General features: G+C 48.8%; 1 protein-coding gene across 1 annotated transcript in view; it reads left to right on the top strand.

Moving 5' to 3' along the window:
* ZFC3H1 (zinc finger C3H1-type containing) overlaps positions 1-25,985 on the top strand; it is an 844,920-nt gene that overhangs the window by 467,869 nt on the left and 351,066 nt on the right. Inside the window, exon 22 of the mRNA XM_085652529.1 lies at positions 17,327-17,513. Coding sequence (XP_085508655.1) covers positions 17,327-17,513 — 187 coding nt within the window. The remainder of the gene's footprint in view (positions 1-17,326; positions 17,514-25,985) is intronic.

The following is a 25,985-nucleotide window of genomic DNA, read 5'->3' as shown; positions in this document are numbered from 1 at the left end:
CATAGGCCCTGGGCACCTGATTGGCAGGAGTCCAGGGTACACTCAGTCAAAGTACATTCAGCAATTCAGCAAAAAGTGTGGGCATACCATGCAAGAAAGATGGCCCTTTCTCACAGATGGTTCTTCACCTTAACCTGTCCAGCCTCCACCTCCTGCGTGGAGATTAGACCGCAGGAGTTGAGGTTTCGACCTTCTACCCAAAGTCTGTTTTGTAATCTTATCAGTCAGGTGTCTCTCCTCTAACACGGTATATGCCTGTCGGTGGAACACATTTTTGATAGGATAGTAGCAAAGGCTGATGACCCCTTTTCTGCCTCTCTTCCGGAAGGTCTGTTGTACATACTTTCTTTGACCCAGCTGGGCTCTGCTTTGGGCACCTCTAAGGATTATTTTTCGGCTAGCTCTGCCTTTGAGACTTCCCGATCAGCCCTCTTTGTTCAAATCTCCCATTGTCAATAGGTTTCGTAAGGGTCTTATTCACTTATTTCCTCTGTTTACTTTCATAATGCCCTAATTGAATTTAAATTTGATTTTGACTTTTCTCGTGTGCTCCCTTCAAGCCTCTTCATAATTGCCCTCTCAGGCTTCTTATCCTTAAGACTGCTTTCCTCATTGCCATCACCTCTGCTTGCATAGTTAGCGAGCTCCAGGATCTCTCTTCCAAACCTCCCTATCGGCCTGTTCATCTGGTTAAAGTAGAGCTTCACACAAAAGCTTAATTTCTCCCTAAAGTGGTTATGTGGGACAATCTTTTACTCTGCCCACTTTTTACCCACTCCCATCCAAGGAAGAGGAGACTCCACCGCCTGGACCCAAAATGTGCTTTGTCTTTTTATCTTGATTGTACCAAAGATTTCCAGGTGTACGATCAACTTTTCGTTGGCTATGTGGGTGCGAAGAAAGGTCAGGCTATACAGAAAAGGACCATCTCTCGATGGGTTGTCTGCATTAAAGTGTGCTACGCATTGGCAACGAAGGAACCTCCTGTAGCGTTACGTTCTCACTCTACTAGAGCAACAGCGGCAACCACTAAGTTAGCACGCAGAGACCCAGTCCTGGACATCTATCAGACAGCAATGTGGGCATCCCTGCATACATTTTCCAGACACTACTGCGTGGACAGCCAAGTCCGTAAGGATGGGTTGTGAGAAAGTGGCTCTTTATATACTGTTCCCAAATAGGTTCAGGGTGTACAGAGTCCACAGTCCCCAGAGGTTTGGCAGAGGCTAAAGTTAGATATAACCTTACTATCTAAAGTGGTAGCTTGGTCGAGCAGTAAGGCAGTATCAGAGGACAGTGTAAAGCCTTTTGTTGTACACTCAGTCAGCAAATGGTTTCACACACTCAATAACTGAACTCTAGGCCAATGGTTTATATATAAAAAATATATGCTTGTTTTATTTTAGAACCAACGGGTATTAAAATATACTTTCTCAGAATGAGATAATAATGCATTGAGTTCAATGGAAGTTTCAGATTATTTGCAATAGATTACTCTCAGGATTACTTTTGTAATTCCAGGACTGGATTATAGGTTCAGTCTTGGGACAGTTCTTAGAAACAAGTGATAAAAGTCGACTTGCTTACTATTGGGATTTTTAAGTAATATTTTGCTATTTTAAAAGTTGACAGAAGAAATTTCATAGAAAACAGTCAATGATTCCCTATGGAAGAAAATGCAAGTTGCAGGTATAGTATGTTCTTGTTACTTTCGTAATCCAGTACTGGGTGCCTAGACTCAGTACTGGGACCTTTATCCAAAACAGGTAAGTAGTGACGTTTTTACAATTTATACGATTTTTAAGGAATATTTCAAGTTTGCCAAAATCGACACTTAAAAGAAATGTCACAGAAAAACAATCAATGATTTCCTATGGAAGGAAAGTGGGTTACTGGTACGTACGGTTATGAATATTTTTCAGGGTCAGTGCTGGGCACCAAGATCCAGCACTGGGAGCTCTCCTAATAGCAGGTGAGTATTTTCGTTTTCGTTACTCTGCTGATTTTTGGTGAATATTTTAAGTTTTGAAAACTTCACACTTGGAAGACATTACAGAAGAAACCAGTCAATGTTACCCTATGGAGAAAATTGAGTTATTGGCATTAAGGTAAGTACTCGACTGGCAAAGTTAAGGTTCATGGCACAGACTCGGGTGTCTCCCAGGGTCAGGTAGGTACAATAGTTACACCCTCAGCGGCACAGGGGCAGCCTGGTGCAGAAAGAGTTGGGCCCAATGTTATCCTATGGGAGGCAGGGTGGCGTTGGTTGGTGGCTGCTGACTAGCAGGCCACGTGGCTGTGGGAGCTGGGCTCCTGGTCAATTGCTTATGGCAAATGGGGAAGTAGATGGGTGTAGAAGTAACACTGCCAGGGCCACTCGGGCGGCTGGGTGCAGGGTGCTTTTGAGCCTTCGGGCGCTCAATTGATTTCAATGGGAAAGCTCCAGTTTGGAAAAAGGCTACAAGCTCTGGGATGAAGATACTTCAGGTTCCACCACCACTTCGAGAGGTAAGTTGGGTAGTTGGAGGATAGGTAGGTACCCAGGAGTTGGGCACAGGGGGCCGCAGGGCGCCGGGTGCAGGGGTGCCTTTTGATGTTGGGAAATCTTACCCTCAGTTGATCGCGGTTGGGGGGGGGTGGGTACCTGGTTCTGAGGCTGTAGGAGTCGTCAGGAACGTCGAGGGAAGTCCTTGGGTGCCGTACTCTAGGTCAGTCGCCTGGGGGGGGTTTTCCTCGTGGTCTTTGTTCACTCCGGCACAGGCCAGGCTTGGTGGGTGCAGAGTGTGAAGGGTTCGCGGTTCCGGGCTGATGCCAGGGATTAGAAGCTGGTTTTGAGTAGAGCCTCTACTCATGGAAGTCCCAGGTGCTTAGAGCCAAAATGTAGCCTGGTCCTCTTGGGTTTTGAGGTTGCTGGCCACAAGAGGTGCCGGGTTCTAGCAGGATTCTGCCACTCTCCTGTGGGAGGGGGGCAGTAGCCTAGTCCTGATTTGGTAGGGCTTCCCATCTTCAAGATGGCGAGAGCCCGGGGATGTGCTTCACCTCGCCTCCCCCACCTGAGGGGTGGGGTTGGCAGGCTGGCACATCCCTGTCCTTATTTGGGGTTTCCGGCCAGGCTTCCTGCCAGAGTGGGGGTTGCAAGTGGCCCGGGGAAGCTCACAGAGGCGGCATGCCTTTGAAGCTTCCCCCTGTCCATCCTGGGGGAGGAGACCTAGCACCTCACCCAGGATGTGCATTGTTGCAGGCCCAGGAGAGCAGGAGCTCTCCTACCCAGGGGTCCAGCAACATGTCTGCTGTGTGGCAGCCTCCCAGACCAGATGTGGATTGTAGGTTAGGTTTAAGGGGCCATCTCTAAGATGCCCTCTGTGGTGCTGGGTACATTAAATTCCACACTGGCATCAGTGTGGGTTTAATGTGCTGAGAAGTTTGATACCAAACTTCTCAGTCTTCAGTGTTGCCATTATGGTGCTGTGGAGTTCGTGTTTGACGAGCTCTCAGCACCATGTGCTCTTAAATGGCAGCACTGCTCTTAGTGCCCAGGAATGGACCTGGGCACTGTAGGGGCACAGGGCTCATGCTCCTGTGCCCACACCACTGGCATAGGGCACCCAGCTAGAGGGGTGGCTGATGTATGCCAGGGCAGTGTAGGTGGTGGGCATGGCACACAGGGATGTGTGCCATGCCGACTGTTTTGTCTTGAATCCAGACACTCAACCTGCAAGGGCTGTGTGTGTGTGTGTTAGGGTACAGGGTCTCTAAGGGTGGCACAATGAGTGCTGCAGCCCTTAGAGGCCCTCCCTGGTCACAAGGCCCTGGGTACCTAGGGTACCATTTACCAGGAGCTGACATGTGGCCAGGGTTTGCCAATTTGGAGGTTTTTGGTTAGGGAAGGAACATAGGCCCTGGGCACCTGATTCGCAGGGGTCCAGGGCACACTCAGTCAAAGTACATTCAGCAATTCTGCAAAAAGTGGGGGCATACCATGCAAGAAAGATGGCACTTTCTCACATGGGTACTTTGCCTTTTCGGTCCTCTAGAACTTCCTTGTGTGATCTTAGTTGACAGACCCTCTTCCGGGGCTGATATTGCTGGGGCATCTGTTTAAAAGGTAAGAAATCTCAAACTAAATTCTCTATCAGATGAATAAGTTGCTTACGTTTGGTGATGATGTATCTGGTAGAGACATATTCTAGTTGTAAATTCCTTACCACCCCACTCATGCTCTGCGATCTGATTTTTAGGGATATGGACGCACTAGTGGTAAGTGTCTTTCATGGCTTTGCGCTTCTGGCGTGGGAAGTAGTGTTAAGAACTGACGTCTGCGCGACCAAGCGTCTATATGGCTCCCGCAACATCATTTCCGGCGAGCACGGCGACTAACGTGGAGCCAACCGCCGCCATCCGACGAGCAGGGGTACTGCTGATGGAAAAAAAACTCCAGATCCAGACTGACGCCTGGGGGAAATTCAACAATGAAGGAATCTACAACTAGAATGTCTGTACCACATACATCGTTACCGAAGGTAAGTAACTTATTCTTTAGCACTAAATCTATTGACCCTTTCAAACAAAATATCAGTTCTTTGTCAGCATACTGGCATCCAGGGCTGAGGGTGATGCATTTTCTATCTCATGGTACAAGACTTTTGCATATGCCTGTGAGGAAATGGGGTGTATTATATGGTGTGGTTGTTTGACCTCCCCGTGTAATACACTTACCAACCCCTTTAGGACCAGTAGCGCAACCCTGGGTAGCTGTCGCTCTGAGCTGCAACGCTTACACATAGGAACACATTTAAAGCATTTAAACACCACAACAGTTGGAGGAAATCAACCAGATAAACAAGAAATCTGACCAATTTATAAATGGACAGTTTTAATGTATTTTTAGACACCACAGCGAGAGAGATCCACCGGAGGGTTCTGGAGATGTAGACTGTACAAGGTCCAGTAAATATGCTTTTTTTTAAAAAAAATCAACAACAAAAAAATCAACCGCCAACAAGCATTGGCAAATGCAATGGATTTTCCGCTCAAACGCTTTGAGCAAAAACTTTGGCTAGCTGTATTGAGGTTAGTTTTTTTTAGGTGACTTGCTCCTACAAGGAGCTAGTCAGGGGGACCAGCAAGGCCCTCAAACAGTAACCAACAGGTGAAGCAGTAGTCAGTCTGTTCCAGGCACTTTTATTCTTTGCTTTAGGTCCCTATGGAAATAGTCCTGATACAAGGGATGCTGGATGCTGAAGAAGTTCAAGGATGCTGTGGATACAATGCGATCAACTGGGGTCTACCTGCAGCTACTCCTTGGTCCATCAAGGGGGTGAGGCAGTCCTGGTCACAGGGTAGACATCCTGCAAAGTTCTTTGTCCTGGAGAATTCCAGTCACCACTGTTCTACCAGTGCCCGGTATCTCCGTCATAGCTAAATCCTTCCCTGGACACTAACTCAGCTTCTGGGCGACCAAACTGCACTCCTGACTCCTGAGCTCAGCAAACTCAGATGCTACATTGAGTGAGTACTGCTCTCTGCTGCACAGTGGAAGATTCTGGGCTGTCACCTTTCCCCCAGCAGGCGTCTTCAGCTTTTGGGGCCCTGTGCTGCTAACGGGAGGAATGTTAACTGACCCTTGGAGTCCCTTACTTCGGCTGGGCTTTAGAGATGGCTTCTGTACAAGCAGGCATAGTAACTCTGCTTTTGCTAGCCAGCAGGTGCAGTCCACCCCGGTGCAGCCTCTTTTTGCTTGTTCCATGATGCAGCAGGACAGTCCTTTGGTCGACCTTCCAGTCCTGGGTTCCAGGGATGCACTATTTAGGCTTATAAAGTGCTCTCAGGGTAGAAGTGGTCAGTAGCCAATGGGCTATCTGATTCACACCTCCTGGTGACAAATTCCTGGGAAGTGTGGCAGTTGTATGTCCCAAGACTGTTTATTTTGCCCACTCCGAACATGGCAGAACCCCTCTCTCACGGATTAGAGCTTCCTAGCCCAACCCAGATGTGTGGCTACCAAGGGGGCTACTCACAGCTGAAAATCCAGTTTGACCGTAGGTTTCCCCTCTCCTTCCAGCTAATCTGCCTAAACAATGGGCCTTCCTAGATGATCTGCGTTTGCTCTTCAGAGGCTTTTAGCTTTGAAGGTCTTCTTTTAGGCCAACACGTGTGTGGCTTCTTGCAGGAGGGAGGTAACACCTCCCTCCAGTACAAGCCCCTATTGTCCCCTTTCTTGGGAGTTTGCACATGGAGCTTGAACTAAAGAGCTTTCGGCCCTCCTTGAGACACATGCTATCATAAACTAAGGGCTTGGTGTCAAGACTGATTTAACACACCCCAGCGGGATATGTTTGCCTATAGACCATCTAGCTCACATTGTCACCATCAGCCTCCATAACCTAATGGGGAGCGAATGGTTTCCGCCAACCACTGAACATGACCACCCTGTCCCCTCCGAGATCGTGGAAACAGTACAGAACCTTTAGCTCAGTCACTCATGCTCACTTGTTCTCAGAGAAATATACATTGAATATACAGTGCAACGTTTTTGACTTCTATTTATTGACCCAATGTTAAATGTTAAAATATGTGTGCTACAATGATTAGGAGATTGAAGCAGATAAACGTTATTACAAGCACCAAAAGCATAAATAGCAGGTATAGTTCTACCTTAGTGCTAAAACAATGTATATATGCAGGCATATAAACAAGGCAGTAATCGGGTGTACTCCTACTATGTGGATCCTACTCTAGAGTGTACCTACAGTGTATGTGGGTGTGGAGCCAGGAATCCCCCTAAGGGATGATGCAACCCCATTACCTGATGGGAAAGAGTGAAGGGCCCCGTTTTGGTCACTAACTGGACACCCCTCACGAGATGTCAGACCTGTGTGGTGATCTCAGCAAGCACAGAGCCTCAGTCAGCGGAAGTACTTCCTCTACTAATCAATTGGGATGCCCATCTTTTATAATAGAAAGCAGCCTTACAATGTGCACGTAGATTAGTGGTGTTGTGGATATGTAGATAGCCCGATCGCCTCGTTGACGGATAGTGATGACATTTGTACGTAGTAGGGAACAAGAACTTCAATATGATCAGGGTGTTGTGATAATGTTTTGTGAAGCTAGATGTAAAACACGTTTCGTTTCAGAGAAACTAATCAAACATTGTCGTGCGTGCTAATGTATGCAGAAGGTCACAGCTTGGAAATGTTTATCGTGAGGACAATGTAAGAAATACGTTTCTTTGCTACATGGGCCTAACCGGGGAATTGAACACGGTTGCATTCTTCCCCAGACCAGAGCTGCCTCTGCAAAAACATTAATCAAGCAAAATGGTCAGTATTTTAGGTCTCACCTGGCGTTGGAGTGCACATGCGCTCCGCGCCTGTGAGTGCTATAGTAATGAAGTCCGTTTCAAGAAGGGGACTCGAAGCCCCGCCCCTCATTTTCATTGCGTAGCGACAGCGTTTTCTAAACGCTGGCTTCCCATTAACCCCTTCGGTGCTCATGACGGAACGGTTCCGTCATGAGCCACGGTTGAGCTGTGCTCATGACGGAACCGTTCCGTCATGACCCCGCCCGCGCAAGATTCCGTCAGCACAGCGGCGGAATCTGCGCAGCATGGAAGGGGTTAAAAAGGAGGGGTTTTGGTTGCCTCCCTTTGGCTTTTTGTTCCGGCCCACCTGGACTGGCTCACCTGCATTACGGCTGTCGTGACTTAGTTTCTTATCAGAAGCTTCGTCACGCTGCCTTGCACGCGCCAGTCTGGCTCTGATTGGGCCGGACAAAAAAGGAGACATGGCGCAGCGTGTTTATTTTTGCATCTCTCACTTTAAAGTGAAAGCGCGATGCAAAAATAAACTGCGGGTGCTTGGTTTTTTAAGTTACGTTGTCTGACAATGTCTTCAGCTGGCGCTGCATGGGGCGGCAGAAGAAACCGGCCTTAGCTAAGTGACTGTAAGGGTGGGACCTTGCTCGGCTAGTGTCCCGGGGTACAGGCGCTTCTGTTGAGCTATTGTGGGCTGTTGCTTAGCTGTGTCTGTTGCTAGTCCACTTCCTCAGGCCTAGGCTGGGAGCAGCATGGACCAGTCACACCGCGCCTCGGTGCTGGCTGCCTCCTGCCTCAGCACCGCAGCACACCCGAGCCCCCGTCACCCTGTACGAGCGGCAGCAAGAGGAGGAGAGGTGGCCGGACAGAGGAGCAGCCCTGCACAGGGAGGAGGGCAACGGCTGCTCCGGAACCTGGGACACCAAGGTTACCTGAGTTGGCGGACTCCACAGTGTGTCAGAAGAGCGCAAGTCTTTGTGCAGACTCTCTGGGGTCCCCCAGGTAAGCGAGTTACAGCCACGCTCTGTGTACGTACAAAGTACTGCATGTACCGAGGTCTGTTGTGATACAGCGTGCATGTGGTGGGTGGGGATCGTGCATGCTTTACCCATCCACGGCTGCTTTGCCAGCCGTCCCACCACTGTGCCCGAAAACTTAGCTGTGCCAATTAGCTGACATGTACACCGGTTCCCACTGTAGCTGATATCCCCAGCTAAGCCATCCTCCTGGCTCAATCACTCACTACTCTGCTACTTACCTGTCACATTGTTGCTGTCCAGCTGCTCCAGTACTAGTCATTTGCCGCTTTTCTACACGTTCAGCTTTATGCCACCTTCCTGATCAGTCAACCCACCCGTCTTCTTCCATGGCTGTGACTGTCAACCAGCAACTGCTCTTTACCCACTGCTGTACCTGCCAACCCTTCCTTTGGCCGCCGAGTAGCACTTATTGTTCTCCTGTATTTTCTCGCCCAATTACGAGTAGAGGAGCACAGGACAGCCCAGGGACATCTTCAGAAGTGATGGCCCCATAAAGACAAGAGATCGATGGCTATAGCTTGTTTTTAACTTTGAAACTGAGCCCCCCCTGCCTAAAATGGCATCCCTCAAACCACCCTACGACGCCCGATAAATAGCTCATGGGTTCAATGCATTTTTCTCCGAGATCTGTGTAACCTGCCGTTTGTGAAGGGCCAACTCTGCCATTTATGCTTCCTAGGAGGGTCGGTAAAGCAGCATTAATGAGGGGGTTCCATTAGCGGTGGACTTCAAAATAATGACCCCCTCCCCACGGAAAATGTGATGAAGGCCCGGAGTCTCCTTACTGCACACATCCATTGGCCTCGGACTGGATGGAGGGCTGCTGATGCATAGGGACCCTCTCAGTGGTTGCCCGGCCCCCCTTCATCGCGTCGGTGGGGCTGCCAGTGCCGATGTTACACCCCGCATCATGTGTGTGCCATAACTAGAGTTGAGCATCACCACAGTTTCTACTCCCAGACATATCTCACCTTTCTTTTCTCATGAGTTCACCCTCTCCTCAGTCTTTCCTCACCAGCCCCTGCTTTCCTTTACACATGTCTGTTCCTCGTCTTCACCTGTCCCCTCTCCCTCATTAGTATCTGCTCCCCATTTCAGCCGTATTCTAACTCCCTTATCTCTTCCTACTGTCCTTTTTATCACTCCAAAATTATCTCTTGCTCATTCGTCTCTGCTCTCCTTTTATCCGTCTGCCCTCCCTCTCTCATTAGTCCATGGTCTCTTTCACTCATCTGCCCTATTAGTTTGTCCGCTCACACATCCCCGCTCTGCCTCCCGCCTGTTGCCGCTCCCTCATTAGCCCCTTCTCTCTTTAACCAGTCTGTCCCCAGTCAGTCTACTCTCCAGTAAGTGCACCCTACTCGCTCCCCCTTTCATCCGCCTATCTAGTCTCCCCGCTCTCCTCTTCACCCAGTCCTCTTCTGCTCACTAGCTCCCTTGAACAATTCCCCCGTCTGCCACGCACCCCACGCTGGTATTTTGTATCCATTCACCATTCGACACCACCGACCCCCTGGTTTCACTCGCATCTGTCCTGCCTCTCCCTCGTTGGTATTCGCTCTCCCATTTGGTCCGTCTGTGCCCGCTCCCACACTGCCTCCTGCGCTTTCAGCAGGCCGTCCCAGCTCCACTCACTGGTCCTCTGCTCACTTTTTCACCCTCCTCTCCCCGCTAGTCCGTGCTCCTCTTCATCATTGGGCCCCTCACCCATATCTAGTTGTTAGTTCTCCATTGGCCAGTATGCTCTCGCCGCCCACCACCCAAATTCGACCATCCTCCTGTTCATCCGTCTGTCCTCTCACCCTCTTTAATATCTGCCCGCTGCTCTCCTTTCCATCAGTCCATAATCTCCGTTCCTCATCTGTCCCTCTTTCTTCTCCGCTGGTCCCCTCTCCCTCATTAGTCCCTGCTCTCTCCTTTTTTAGCCCATCTGTCTCCTGCTCCTCTCACTGGGTCGCGTTTTGCTTTCGACAGCCTGTCCTCTCTCCACACACTCCCTTCTCTCTCGTTTTCATTCGCCTCCCTCCCCCTCACTATGATCTGCTTATCTTTTCAGCCGTCGCCCCCTCTCCCATACAGGCCCCTGCCCCCTTCCACAAACTCGGCGGCTCGGTGGGTTAATGCACCTGCTGGAGCACGCATGAAGGGAGTGCAGCTATATATAGACAAGTACACACACAGTGCGGCCGTTGACTCGTTTGGGTGCAAAAGAGGGAGGGGAAGCTTATTGCGGGTTTGGCAAGTACATAGATGGTCTCAGACAAAATACATTTTAGGACCTGTTTATGTTTCAACAACCAAAACGCAGATATTTTAAAACTAGTGGAGTGTTGCAAGGTCCCTTAAATCGTGGGAAAAAAAATCAAAATTGGGACAGTGCATTTCGAGACCAACTTGCGCCCGACCAGCCAAAAGAGTGACAACTCAGTGGGTTCATGCGCTGCTACGTCGAACTGTATGGTCATGGAATTATTTGACTCCTAAACCACTAGCCTTGGGCCGCCTCAAGGCGCTTTCGGCATACGAGGGGGCAGTCGTGGGTAGTAAAAGAGGCTCGTTTTGAATGCCCGCAATGGTGCCTTCTGCTCTAGTGGTACTCGGCGTTGTCTTCCAAGCAGCTTAAAATCAGACCACCACGGGAAATGGTTAGTCTCTCAGGCGCCCTTTGTTTTTGGAAATAAGAGGATGTGGTATAACTACCAGAGCTGCCACTTTGGACCTGTGGAACCGAGTTTGTCTCGGCGTCGGCTCAACATTCTGTGATCCTGGGCAAATCACTTAATCATCCCATTCCTATTTATGTGCGTCTTTCTGTAACGTAACTGGTGCTCATGTAGAAATTCTAGTCGACCAGTTACATATTGCCTCCATTGGATACAGTTGCTTCCTGGCTTAAGGGTGCTTGGGGCAAGCGCTAGACTACTGTGGAGGAGTCCCAGTTGTTCATTGGAATTTGTTTATGGCACATGGTGTTGTCTGTCAGGGTTTTAATTCGAAGAGCACAGGCATATGGTCAAATGTACATATGAATGCTGCAGCTTAAACCAGTTGTAAATTGTCTGGATGACTTTTCCTCCAGGGATGCCCCAAATTAGACAAACATAACACAAGCGACGCTGCAGTGGTCTGTGATCTTTTGAGAACACAGTATTGACTGACTAGAGAAATGAGGCAGCGCGGTGGGTTGACGTGCCGGCTGCCGAGTGGCATGTCACCGATATTAGCCATGTTGAATTTCGCTCAACCTTTCATCCTCATCGGGGATAGGCTCAGTGATTTGGGCATAAAGAAGCAAGATATATATATATATATATATATATATATATATATATATATATATATATATATATATATATATATATATATATATATATATATATATATATATATATATATATATATATATATATATCCATCCTACTGGCGATAGCCAGTAGGTAGTTATAGTTAGGACCACGTTTCCATAGGAAAACCTCAACATTCTATTTTGAATAACTTTGGCGCCGGTCGACGAATCCTCGCGAATTTCTCAAAATAGGTGGGGCGCTACGCTCCGCTCCTACCCTGAAAGTCTCGGGGGGGATTCGTCAAGCGGGGGCTGAGATAAAAGGGGGGTCCCAAAACGCGTTTTTCCCATGCATTATTCCCATAAGACCTTTAGAACGAGCTACAGCCCGAATGGCTGAACAGAATTACTCAAAATTTGGCAGAGAGGTAGTCCCTAGGTCAAGGAAGTGCCTTTTGTAGGTTTGGTGTAAATCTGTTCAGTAGATTCTGAGAAAATAGCCTTTAAATCAATATATATATCTGAGCCAGCTTACGGTACGCTTACCGTACGCTTACGGTAAGCGTACGGTGGCGTGCGCGAGCGCGATTCTGATTGGCTCTTAGATCTTAGTAAACATTCGAATCGGCCGAAACCAGGAAGCGGCGGCCGCCATTTTGTCTCTCGCACTGAGAGAGATTTTTAAAATCGGAAGCCCAAAAACATGTAAAGGGGCTGTTTTGACAACTCCCTCCCACATAGTCATGTGGAGGGAGTCCCCAAACATCCCCCAAGTGCAAAAACGGTTTTATTTTTTTTTCGGCAATTTCGCGGGGTACGCTTACCGTACGCTTACGGTAAGCGTACGGTAAAAAAATAAAAATAAAAAAAACACTATCCACACTTACCCCACCCCCTGTGCTTTTGGTGGCCGAAGGCCACCAAATGTGCTGGGCTTATTACAATGGAAAAAAACACTATCCACACTTACCCCACCCCCTGTGCTTTTGGTGGCCGTAGGCCACCAAATGTACAGGGCTTATTATAAGGGAAAAAAACTTAGCATTTAAAAAACCGTACTAATTCACTGAAAAAACCATAGGTTTCACACACGTTATAGTTAGGAATTAGCATTTAAAAAACCTTGCAAATTCACTGAAAAAACCATAGGTTTCACACATGTTATAGTTAGTGGAAATTTTACTGATAAAAAACCAATGAAATTGCCCCGTTATAGTTAGCGCAGGCAACTATAACTCACGCGACCGCAATCCTCTGCTGATGACATATGTGTCTTTATGAAAAAAAAATATTTGTAATATATGTATAGCTAAAAATGTATGGAAGAAGACATGGGCAAATAAGTGTCTAAATACAGTATTAGCATCAGCAGAGGATTGTGGTCGCGTGAGTTATAGTTGCCTGCGCTAACTATAACGGGGCAATTTCATTGGTTTTTTATCAGTAAAATTTCCACTAACTATAACATGTGTGAAACCTATGGTTTTTTCAGTGAATTTATATATATATATATATAGTTTTCCACTTTTCACTAGACATCTGTCCGTGGTTATGTGTGGAAACCATATCTCCCACCTGTGGAAAAAAACGAAGAGCGCGTGCCCACCTAATGTAAAAGGAGAGACTCCACCCAGTAGCCGAGCCAGTGTGTCATAGACCCCAATAAAGTAAAATAATGCCCCCCCACCCGTTGCGGTTTTGGGGCACTGCACATTAAATGCCCCGTGCTACTATCCATTCTTGAATGCAGATGCTCATGCACCAACCTAGAATATTCAAAAGTAAACTATTGCCTCTGTCGCTACCTTTAAAGAAAGCACATGGTTTTTCTTGTTTGCCTCACGACCGTGACAACAGGCAGGCTGGTACCGCCGCCCTTCATTCCTTGCACGGTTTGCCTCTGCTTTGCTGTAATGATAATGTGCTGAATGATGGGGCGAGAGGTTGCAGACTGCCTGCTGCTCTCTAGCTTCCGTTCCCACAGTTTGCTCTTTGTTGCCAAGCATTAAAAATGCAATAGGTCTCGCCTGTGATTAAGTTAAAGCCATTTGCTTTGCTATACAATACCATTAGCAAAGCAAATGGCTTTAACTTAATCAAAGGCAAGACCTATTGCATTTTCAATGCTTGTTGTAACTTTGTGCCAGATAATGATTCCTAGCCAATTTTGATCGAACCACATCCGACATTACCTTATCTCCTACAATTAGCAAAGTCTGGCTTCAAGGGTACCTTCATTGGGAGTATTTTTTACTTTAATCTTTCGATTTTGACTATTGGCTGGCACTGTGTTTTAGCTGTCTACATTGATCGAGAAAGAATTCCTTAGAAGTTTGTTCAGGGTCTTTCCACTGTTGCACCCTTCAGCCTACCCACGGGAGCGAAATAATTTTATTATCAGTAAATGAAGCGGTCATTGCAAACAGTCTATAAACCAGTTACTACATTTTTGACACGGAAGACTACTATCCTGTTTGTTGTTAATGCCCGTTAGACGAATTGGTGAAATTCATGCGTTTGGTTTAATATTTCTAACTACAGATTCCTCACACCCAAAATAGTTGGACTAACTATTTTGTCTCAGATGTTCTCTTATGTTATATATTTTTAATGTTATGTATGCTTTAGGCACCTTTTTTTTTTTCTTTTTTTGCGAGATTTTTAATATGAAATTTGATAAAATTGGACTATTTTGTCTTTGGTGGTTGTGGAAGTCCGTGTGCACTCCAGCATTGGTTAATGTTTTTTTTTTTGGCTAGTGTTGCTGGAGTTTACCTGTTTGGAAGTGTTATCCTAGAACTCCCAACTCAATGGCTGGGGATAGTTCAAGCATTATGAATTTGTTTAAAGATAGTGTTGCAGGGATTCTGCACATACACAGAACTATGCACAGGAAACCAGGACTTCGGTGTATTGTGGTGTACCAAAAACACCCCTCAGTACCCAGAACCCCTATATGGCTAGCTATAGTATCCCATTCGTTCTTCGTATTACAGCGAAGCTGCCAATGATTGGATTTCCTAGAACATGCGACTCCATGGGTGAACCCAGGCATACACTGATAATCACGGCTTCATGAGGGCATGGCCTCGGCGCATGCTGATGCCTGCTACAGTCAGTATCTTGCAACAACGTTACTGGTGGTGTGGCTTATATAAACAAACACGTAGTTATGTACTTTCTTGTGATATTTGTCAGCACATCAAGCAGTCTACTGTGACCCGGCCACCACAAACCATTATGCATATTCAATAGACCATTTCCTTGTGTTTATTTGGATCACTGCGGTCCATTTTCTTCTGATACTGCGTATAAATACATTTTAGTTGGTTGATTCGTGCACACGTTTTCTATGCCTGGACACTCCTTGGAGTAGCCGTGCGCTCCATAAATCCCCCATAACATTAACCTTAACATATGGGTCTGGCCTCAATGCAGCGCTGACGCTCGAACTGTAGTCCAGGATTTGCGCGTCTTTGTGGGAATTTTTGCAGTGGGCACCTTACATTCGGACCAGGGTCCGGCTTTCGCCTCTAAGGCATACAAAGAATCCATGAGGTCTTTGGGGTGCAGGTCAAATTTTCGTCTCCATACCAGCCTGAGGGCAATTCCGTTGTGGAGCGAATGAACCGTGACTTAAAGCAATCCTTAACAGCTAGAGTCCTAGGCACTGGCAGGAATTGGCTCGCCCATATGTATAGCGTACGTGCACTTAATAATCTCCCTAGAAGACCTCTGGGTGGGCGGACCCCTTACGAATTGCTCTTTGGCATGACATTTTTTGTGCCAGACCTTGATGGTCTAGACTTGACTGCTGCTGCCGTCCCTTTTGACGTAGATGAACATTGTGCTGTATTACAGTCCCTACAAGAGACAGTCTAGTAAAAGACCATTTACCTGCTGCGTTGATGGTTCACTGCAGATTCAAGTGATCGGCTGGCTGCCTAAAGTTGGAGAACTGGTCTGAGAGAAGGAGGAGAACATAAAAGAATTTGGTCCATCCTATCGAGCTCCGGTTCCAGTGCTGGGTGTGCAGGTAACTAGTACAGTAATTTTACCACCACTTCCAGGTCACAGACAACAGATACGTCTCGATTGAAAATATCAAGCAACATCTGGCCGATACTGAATAGTTTGCCTCCAGCTTCATCGTATGCCACTATTCCAGGAAATCCTGACACTGCCATAGAGATGGACTGTTGCTAATCCCCTGCTGGTCCCACAGTCCACATCTGCTAATAAAGAACCAGAATATACTTACCCTACAAGTGAATCTTTGCCTGGGTTAAATGCTACAGCCAGGAACGAGTTGTATTTTTCCTTTTAACTCATTCAACTTCGACTTTGACCCCATCAAAATTAGCCTTCTTTCTCTCCTTATTTGGTTCACCCATGGATAACATGCGACGCAGGGCTCTCCGAATTCATGGAAACAGGACACTCTTTCGCTTAGATGCTCATACCTGTTCACAATGTGAGTAACCAGAGACACTGTATAGTTTCAAATGTTTATTTCAATTAACATGTTCTGTAATGCAGTACACGTGTTAACACTAGCAAAGAGATGCATAAAACAATATAATCAGCATGGTTACAGTTCCATATAATACGAACGGGGATAGCATATTATAATGACAGTGGATGAAGCTTTGTAGCGCTTTACCACCCTCCCTGTGCTACAAGCGGTTTACTATATCAGTGGTAGACCTCTGGGTTTGACAACGGAACCCCCTACCTCAAGTCTCAGATGATAGGATTTACATCTCCGGACAAGCACAGCTCTTCCTCTGGTAAAGTTTTCTCCAAGTGTGTCTAACTTGCATCCCGTGCAATATTAAAAGCACCCAGAAAGTCAGAGGCTCAGCTGTGTTTCATGTTATGTCTATATGTGTGTGGGACGGACCAAAGCCGATTAACCAGTGGAGTTGTTTTCTGGCCTTGAACACGATGTACAGACGAGAACTCAGAGCACAACAGAAATAGTGAAAAGCAGACCGTTTCCATGTGAAGCAGCACAAGCAAAAGTGTTAACGACAACCAAGGCATGTAGTGTTATGTGCATAAGCGGAAAGATGGCGGTGATGCAACGCACAAACTAATGCTAACTTAGCAACGTTCGCTGGCACCCCTAAACCCTCACGACAACAGTTAAGCTGGAGAATTAAGTTACATTACATTTAAAAATTGATCATGATACTGAGCATCTATTTGTAGCCATTCAGTGTAAAAAGTGGTACAATTTTATTCGGCTCCCCAAAAGTAGATAGTATTGCATAGCCAAATTTATTTATTTTTTTTCAATTTCTTGTCGAAGTAAATTATGTAAACTATTTTTTTTCCTGAAACTTTGTGGCCAGTAATCAGAAAATGTTTGAGAAAAAACATGTTATCAAACATCAGACTGTATTTTTGATGTATGTTTTCACCAAAAACTTGTAAAAGTCTCTTTTGAAGAAGAGTATTTCCTAAGTTTCATATGCTTAAGGAAATGTCTGAATTTTGATAGTCATTTTTTAAGCATTCCGTTAAGTCTTGTGTTATACAGGAGCACATTTTCTGTTTGCAATTGATTTGCCTTGCAGAGTTGCTTGCACACATGGATTTGTTATGTAACTTATGTCAAGCATAAACTGATTAACTAGTTGTGATTTAACGGCCAGCCATTCTTTTCTTACTTTATTGTAGGACCGCCTCAGAACGTTTGGACTCAACTTTAAATGTTTTGGCTCGAGCTTTGGAACATAATAGAGAGAATACTGAAATTTGGTGTCACTATCTAAAGCTATTTTCGAAGAGAGGCGCCAAGGAGGAAGTGCAAGAGATGTGTGAAACAGCAGTGGAATATTCCCCCTCGTATAAACTTTGGTGGACTGTAAGCATAATATTAAAATGTTTATTCATCTAGATATAGTTTATAAATAGTTTATCACATGAAAAAGGTTTGCAGTGTGAATCTTTTCTGGATCCACCTGCTGTGCATTATTCTGCCATCTAGTAATTGGGTCTGGAAAGTCTCCTGGAAGTCTTCTTTCTCTTTTTTTCCCATGGACTTCGTCAACCATTTGGGTTTAAAACCCTCCTCATGTGACATCAGACGAATGCCCCAGAAATCCCTCGACGCCGCTGCCATCTTCAGATTCATTTTTCCATGATTGTGTTTGGAAGCCTAGATGAGAGCTCCGGAGTCAAGGAAGAAGGCATTGCAGAAAAAAAAATTCCACTGAAAATCAGTCAAGGGAAGAGGATTGTCGATGACCGACGGGAAGAGGACACTGAGAAAACGCTGATAGCCACCAAGGTGAGCTGACCGCAACAAGATTACGTGGTTGGAGAGTGACAAAGGGGCATGATGCACACCCCCTTTAGATTCTGCCCCAAGTAGCACCACAAGTACGCAGAGAAGGACACACATGAGGTCTGTAACCTGTCTCCTTAACGCTCACAGTGCAGAGGACTGCATGGCATGCACAAAGTTCTTGCACAAGACCTTCAAAGCAAGGCAGAAGCAGAGGAGGGTTCACTACACGATTGCATCGCTACAGAGAAAGCAGGGGTCCTTAAAACACCTCGGCCTGTCAAGTGATGACTAAAACATGCTGGAGACGGAGGTCCAAAGGGAAGAGCCGAAACTCGAGGAGAGGGTCGATAGGCAAACCGGAAAGAGCCACAGGAAAGTGTAGAAGTAACACAGACAAATGTTAATCCCTCAGAGCAGACACAATCTATCCGAAGACCTTTGACTCCAAGAAACCCAAAGTAATGTCGAAATTGTCGACGCCTGAGGGTAGAGTGGAACCCAAGGAGCCACACAGCTCCAAGACCAGGGACACCGGTGAAGGCAAACAGTCGAAACCTACTTCGACCTCGAGAGAAGGATCAAAAGCATGGGGAGGGAGATGGTAAAGACCAGCTCGATGCCATCCACAATGACTGGCGCCTTTTCTTCATCAAAGAGCAACTCTGTATGAGCAACGCGAAGCACTGAGGCACCCGACCTCAATGTCGGAGTTCCTCCGCATTGATTTCAAAACAGAGCTCAAAGAACAAAGAAAATCGCTTGAGTTAGAGCTTAAAAGAAACGTCTCTAGGTTTAACTTTGAAGCCCTAATTAAAAAGAGGAAATTTGATGACTCCCTGCAGGGTTACAGAATTCCACTAAAAAGCAGGTGGAACTAGAGGAAACAGGAGATAGAACAGCCCGCTATCCAAGATTACAGGAAGTTTGAGTAGAATTTCTTCAACCTGGAGGAAGAACAGCACTAATGCTTCTCTGTTAAGTGGATTATCAGTAGTGGTAAATATGCATCTACCACTGGCAATAAGGCCACTAACAGTTTAGGGCTCAGTACAGGTCTCAAACTATTCCCATGCTCAACCCTGGGTATCTTGGTGGCAAGCAGACAGGCTTAACTTAGGAGACCGGTAAGTAAAGCACTTAAAATCACCCATCTGAAAGAGACCTTAGAATATCCCCAGGCGTCAGACTGGATCCGGAAAGTTTCGCTTAGCTTTACCCCTGCGCATCAGGTGGCGTCGTGTGGCTCCGCATCAGTCACTGGCGTCGTAAGCGCCGATATGACGCCACAGAGTACTTGGGTGCCACCCATGCGCGCTAACGTCCGTTCTTTCTTTTTCCACGCCAGCAAGTGCAGTTTCGGTTTGAGCATGTACCTTAGTCACTTTTTGACTACTATTTTGAGACTTTGTCTCCTCTTTTCTCCTGGTGCATGTAGGGATGCCCGGCTTTAAGTCCTGTGGGGCCTGACGCTGGAATATGTCCGTGGCGGACCCCCGTGGTTTGCCTCTACCACCTGGAGACTGCCCACGACTCCCGGGACTGCCAGAATTGTCGAGCCATGGCCCACAAGGCCTTGCGGGAGCGGCGTAGGAAGTTGCTGGAGGTCCGGCATTCGTCACGCTGACGCTCCGGGTCCAGAGGCCGTTCCTGGGACCGCTCGCTCCTTAGGCTCCAAGTCTTAGTCTTCCGGTAAGCGACGCCATAAAAAGTAGAAGAAGCATGTTCGCTGTCAGACGTATTCCCGGAGGCGGACGCGGGGGACAGGGGCTTTGCCACGGCGGCTCCCTTGGAGCCTGGGAGTCCCGCGGCCTACCTGCCATACCCGGGTCCATCGGCGACTTCAGAACAGGTGCAAGAATTCCTTGCTACCATAGACCGCCTTTTTAGGCCTCGGGCTCCCGCCGGCGCGCCTTCGGGCCCCGCGGTCCCGTGTCCAGATCCTGTTGGCCCGGTGGCGGCGCCACGAGGTGCGTCGTTGCCGGCTGCAGCGTCTCCCTCGCCTCCACCCTTGGCGCCACACTGGGTGCCGTTTATTCCTCTCTTGACCCGGTTCCAGGATCATTTTGTTCCGGCCTGGGATCCGCATTGGCAGGCTGCGCCGGTCCGACCCCGGCCGACGCCGTTTGTCCCTTCTCCGGCTCCTGCCTTGCTGCCGCGACCGGCTCCCTCTACGCCAGAGGCGGACGAAGACTGGGAAGGGTCCGAGGACCCTCTTGCCCAGCAGTGCGACTCCGAGCAGGATTGGGTGGACGACTTGGAGGAGGCAGGTGACCTCTGTCTTCTCTGACCCGGGGTTCGCCTCCCCCCCGACTACTATGGAGGAAGGTGCCTCCTACACGATGGTCCTCCGTCGGGCGGCTGAGGCCCTCAATCTTGACCTCCCCACAGTGGCCCTCAAGACCAACCTCCTCACCGAGGTGCTCCAGACGGCGTCTGCTTCGTCAGAGCTGTTGCTTCCCTTCAATGATGCCCGTATCGACGTCCTTTTGGGCACTTGTTCGAAGCCGGCCACTGGGGCCCCAGTGGATAAAACGTCGCCATCGACCGGCGCCCGGTGACCCCGCCTTTTTGACTACTCGCCCTACGCCTGAGAGCCTGGTCATTCAGGCCTTGACGTCAGAGTGCTTTTCCTACAGCCCCGCCAGATAAGGACTCTAAAAGGCTGGACCAGTTTGGGAAGCGGTTGTTCTCTTCGGCCAGCTTAGGGCTGCGGTCGGTGAACACTGCCTGCTTGTTGGGCCGCTACTCCCATGCGGTGTGGGATGCCGTTGCTCAGGTGTTGCTTCAGTGTCCTGAGGAGGTGCAGGCTGTCCTTTCCTCGGGCAATTGCTGAGGGTAAAGATGCGGCTAAGTTCGCCATTCGGTGTGGGTTGGACACCGCTGACTCATTGGGCAGGGCGATTTCTACGACTGTGGCGTTGCGACGTCCCACCTGGTTGCGTTCGACTGGGTTCTCGCCCGATGTCCAAAGCTCGCTCATGGACATGCCATGTGATGGCACCCGCCTATTTGGTGACGAGGCTGGAGCTCTTTAAGGATTCGTGGGCCACTGCCAAGTCCTTGGGCCTTTCTACTAAGAGCTCGGCCTCTCTTGGTTTTCGTTCCTTTCGTGGCCAAGGTAGAGGTAGTCAGGCGCACCTGTCCCCTAAGCCTGTGCAGAACCAGCCCCAGCGCGGCCGGGGGTCGCGGTTTCCTCAGGGGCGGGTCGGGGAACCAACCTCCACCCCCCCTGCTTCCGCCTCAACCTTCCTAATCTGAGCTTCAGGGAGCACCCCACGCCGGTGGGTGGCAGGATCCGCCACCACCTCCCTCACTGGCACGAGTTTACATCAGACAAATGGGTGCCGCAGATAATCTGCCATGGTTACTCCAAATCCCTTACAGTCCTCCACTCCTGCCATGCCACCTCGGTGCCACCGCATGTGGGGGGGGGGGGGGTCACTTGGCTCTTCTCCAACAGGAAGTCACAGCCCTCTTGGCCAAGGGGATTAAGTGTTCCGGAATTAGGGAGTGGTGGTTGTTCCTACTACTTTCTGGTTCCCAAGAAGGAGAAAGGTGGTCTGCGTCCTATCTTGGACCTCCGGGACGTCAATCGCTTCCTCCGAAAGGAGAAGTTCAAGATGCTGTGCTCCCCTTCGGCCTTACCAGCGTCCCTCGGGTGTTCACGAAAGTGATGGCGGTGGTTCCAACTCATCTGCGCAGGTTGGGGGTGTCAGTCTTCCCCTACCTTAATGACTGGTTGTTGAAGGCGGGCTCGCCCCAGGCAGTTGTCACCCACCTTCAGACTACGGCTGACCTCCTGCATTTGCTGGGGTTCTCCATCAACGTCCCTCTCAGAAGCCCCCCTTCATCGGAGGTTCTGGATTCGACGCTGTTTCGGGTTTATCCTCCCGAGCAGCGAGTCCGGGATATTCAGTCTATGATTCCCAACTTTCAGCCTCTATCCCGAGTTTGTCAGGGTGACCCTCCGGCACTTGGGCCTCCTGCATTCTGCTAGTGCACCATGCCAGATGGCATGTGCGGGCTTTGCAGTGGGACCTGAAGTTCCAGTGGGTGCAGCATCGGGGCAACCTGTCCGATCATGTCCAGAGGGCACTGCACGACACTCGCAGTGGTGGCTCACGAATCGCGATTGGGTCAATGGCAGATCCCTCTCCCTTCCCCAACCAGAGCACACAGTAGTGACGGATGCGTCCCTCCTGGGATGGGGAGGCCACTTGGGAGAGGCGGAGATCAGAGGACTCTGGTCTCTGGCGGAGTCCCGGCTCCATATCAACCTCTTGGAGCTGCGGGCGATCCGTGTTGCATTGAAGGCATTCCTTCCCTCTGTCCGGGGGAGTGTGGTGCAGGTGTTCAAGGACAACACTACCACCATGTGGTATTGCAACAAACAGGGCGGGGTGGGGGTCATGGTTCCTATGTCAGGAGGCTCTGCGTCTCTGGACGTGGATTGAACGTCAAGGCATTTTCTTGGTGGTTCAACATCTGGCTGAACGCCAGGGCGGAGGAACTCAGCTGCCGGTCCTTGATGGACCACGAATGGCGTCTGAACTCAGATGTTGCGCAAGGTCTCTTTCAGCAGTGGGGAGAGCCTTGGTTAGATCTAATTGCCACCGAAGTGAACGCGCAATGTCATCAGTTCTGCGCGTTGGAAATTCCAAGGCGGCACTCGCTCGGCGACGCTTTTCGTCGCGAGTGGAGTTGCAGTCTGTTGTACGCCTTTCCGCCTATACCACTTCTGCCCAGAGTACTGAAGATCAGGTGCGACTGGCCCCAAGTCATCCTTGTGGCTCCGGATTAGGCACGAAGATACTGGTATCCCGAGCTACTCAGCATAGCGATCGATCCCCCGATCCGACTGCCTCTTCAGGAGGATCTTCTGTCGCAGCAGTAGGGGACGGTCCTCCACCCGAACCTGTCCAGCCTCCACCTCCATGCGTGGAGATTGAGCGGCGACAGTCGACAGCTTCTGATCTTCCTTCCGAAGTCAGTGATGTCATCTTGGCAACCAGGCGTGTCCCTCCACTACAACGGTATACGCCTTTCGGTGGAACAGATTTGAGGCAAGGTGCACGGCGAAGGCTGTGGATCCCCTTTCTGCCCCTCTTTCGGAAGTTCTTCTGTTCCTGCTTTCCTTGGCCCGGCAAGTCTCTGCTCTGGGCACTATCAAAGGTTATCTTTCTGCCATCTCCGCCTTTCTCCGGCTTCCTGATCAGCCTTCTCTTTTTAAGTCTCCGTTTGTTAACCGTTTCCTGAAAGGCATTACACTAGTGTTCCCTCCAGTTCTGTTCATAATTCCCCAGTGGGATTTGAACCTTGTGTTGACTTACTTGATGTGCGCTCCCTTTGAGCTGCTTCACAACTGCCCTTTGCATCTTCTCACCTTAAAGACTGCTTTCCTGGTTGCTATCGCCTCTGCCAGAAGAGTGAGTGTGCGAGCTCCAGGCCCTTTTTTCCAAACCTCCTTTCCTTTCTGTTCATTCGGACAAGGTGGTTTTAAGGATCCGTCCTTCTTGCTTGCCGAAGGTTGTAACGCCCTTCCTCATCGGGCAGACCATCACTTTGCCCACCTTCTTTCTGCCTATGCATCCTTCAATAGAGGAAGAGAAACGTGCGCTCTCGTTCTGTCTGAAGCGCACACAGCGGTTCCGGGTGGATGACCAACTTTGTTGGCTACGTGGGCGCCAAAAGAGGTCTAGCCATGCACAAGCTCGTGAGTCATTCTGTGCATCATAGCATGTTACTCCTTGGTTAAGAAGGAGCCTCCTGTGGGGCTGAGTGCCCATTCCACCAGGGAAACTGCAGCCACTACTGCCTTGGGACGCGGCGTTCCCTTGCAGGACATTTGTCAGGCAGCTACGTGGGCCTCGCTGCACACGTTTACAAAGCACTACTGCCTTGACGGTGAGGTCCGGCGGGACGGCTTCTTTGGCCGTTTCGTGCTCTGTGACTTTCTGGTGTAATCCTGTTCGCAGACCCACCACCGGGGTTGCTATTGCTGGGGTATCTATTCTAAGGTAAGGAATCTGTCACCAACGTGTCTTTCAGCTGCACAAGTTACTACTTGTGTAATGATATATCTGTAAGAGACATTAGTTAGTGATAGATTCCTTACCGCCCCACCTATCCTCCCTGTTTTCTAACTGGTTACTAGGGTTAAGGTCATCCCTCTTAGGGCCCTAGTTTTCGGCACCAGTGGTCAGTATCTTGCATGGCTCTGCATTCGTGGCGCGGAAAGTCGTGTCCAGAACCGACGTTGGCGTGCATGAGTGACGCCTAAGTACTCTCCGTGGCGTCATCTCGGCGCTTACGACATTAGTGACGGACGCGGAGCCACACGATAGCCACTCTCTGGGTGAGCCACTTCATCAAAGCAGCCAGGCTAATCCTGTTAATGCATACCATTCATGGGAGACCAGAGGAAGGCTGAATTTTGGCTTGCAAATAAAGTCTTGACTTTTGTTCTTAATATTTTAGGATAAATTCAACAATAGCATATTGTTGGATTTATTAATACCATTCTCCTAAGTCCTTAAATGGTATTCCCATTTCATTCCTAGCGATAATGAGTTAATAAACTATTGGAATGTTATCCTATAGGGCTAGGCATCTACAATGGAGAAACTGCAATGTGCAGTTTCACCATATCTGGGGATATTAAACATCTTTAATATGGCCCCTGCTTATAGTTACAGGACCCCCCACCCCTGGGACAACAAGAGGAAACCTTGTGTCCCGAATATGCAGAAATAATGTAGATTCTCATTCCACATGGCTCCTAGCGCCAAAAAGTCACTTTTCGGAAGCACTATACTACAGAAGGGAAAGTGAAATGTGTAGTTTCTGTATCCACAGGACAGCTTTTATAGGGGCCTACCTCATAACAACATAAACCCCCACCCATGTGACACATAGGGGTAGATCTTGGGGGTACCTAAAATGCCACAATATTGTAGTTTATCACTTTGTAAGTGCACCTACCACTAAAGTCGAGTTTTTGGCACATTTTTCATTTAAAAGCAGTGCTGCAGCACAGGGCTGCTTTTAAAACGACCTCAGGCTCTCAGCAGTGCATACATGCATGTGCAACAAAGGCTGCTGGCCTCTAAACTGCCATGCCCTATTATGTACTAGGCACTTAAGGTAGTTTTAATCCCCCTGCAATATTATGTACTCTGACTTATAGCGTAGGTCATGCCAGTTAGTGTTCCCTAATATATAATGTACACTCATGTATGTGTGTTTTCACTGTGTTTTCAACATAGCACAGGCCTTGGTTAGACAGAGTCCAGGGACAGTCAGTTACCAGCAGTACTCCTCAGCCACAAAAATGGGGGTGCACAGGGCACACAGGATGACTTTGCAACGCTCTCTAGAGAAAACGAGAGAAGACTGGCAAGACATCTATGAAGACTCACCAGATGAAGAGATGCAGTCTTATCCATCAAAACTACCAGACAACATCACTGCATACAACACAATAGTAAATACTTATGCAGGCAGGTTTTAGCTGCCCTAGACCCTGGAGACTGGATGGTAGCGTTGGACTTGCAGGACGCTTATTTCCACATCCCCGTCCTGCCGGCCCACCGGCGTTACCTGCGGTTCACGGTGGGCCAAGAGCACTTTCAGTTTACCGTGCTCCCCTTCGGCCTCACCAGTGCCCCTCGGGTGTTTACGAAAGTGATGGCGGTGGTCGCAGCTCATCTGCGCAGATCAGGGGTTCCAGTCTTCCCCTATCTCGATGACTGGTTGTTGAAGGCGGGCTCGCCCCAGGCAGTCGTCTCCCACCTCCAGACTACGGCGGATCTCCTGCATTTGCTGGGGTTTTCCATCAACGTGCCGAAGTCACACCTGAGTCCCTCTCAGAAGCTCCTCTTCATCGGAGCGGTTCTCGATTCGGCGCAGTTCCGGGTCTATCCGCCGGAACAGCGGGTCCGGGATATACAGGCCCTGATTCCCATCTTTCGGCCTCTATCCTGGGTTTCGGTCAGGCTAGTGTTGCGGCTTCTGGGGCTGATGGCCTCCTGCATCCTACTAGTGCAT

The sequence above is a fragment of the Triturus cristatus genome, chromosome 4_1, assembly GCF_964204655.1.
Source record: "Triturus cristatus chromosome 4_1, aTriCri1.1, whole genome shotgun sequence".
Lineage (NCBI taxonomy): Eukaryota > Metazoa > Chordata > Amphibia > Caudata > Salamandridae > Triturus > Triturus cristatus.
This window is presented reverse-complemented; position numbering and strand designations above follow the sequence as displayed.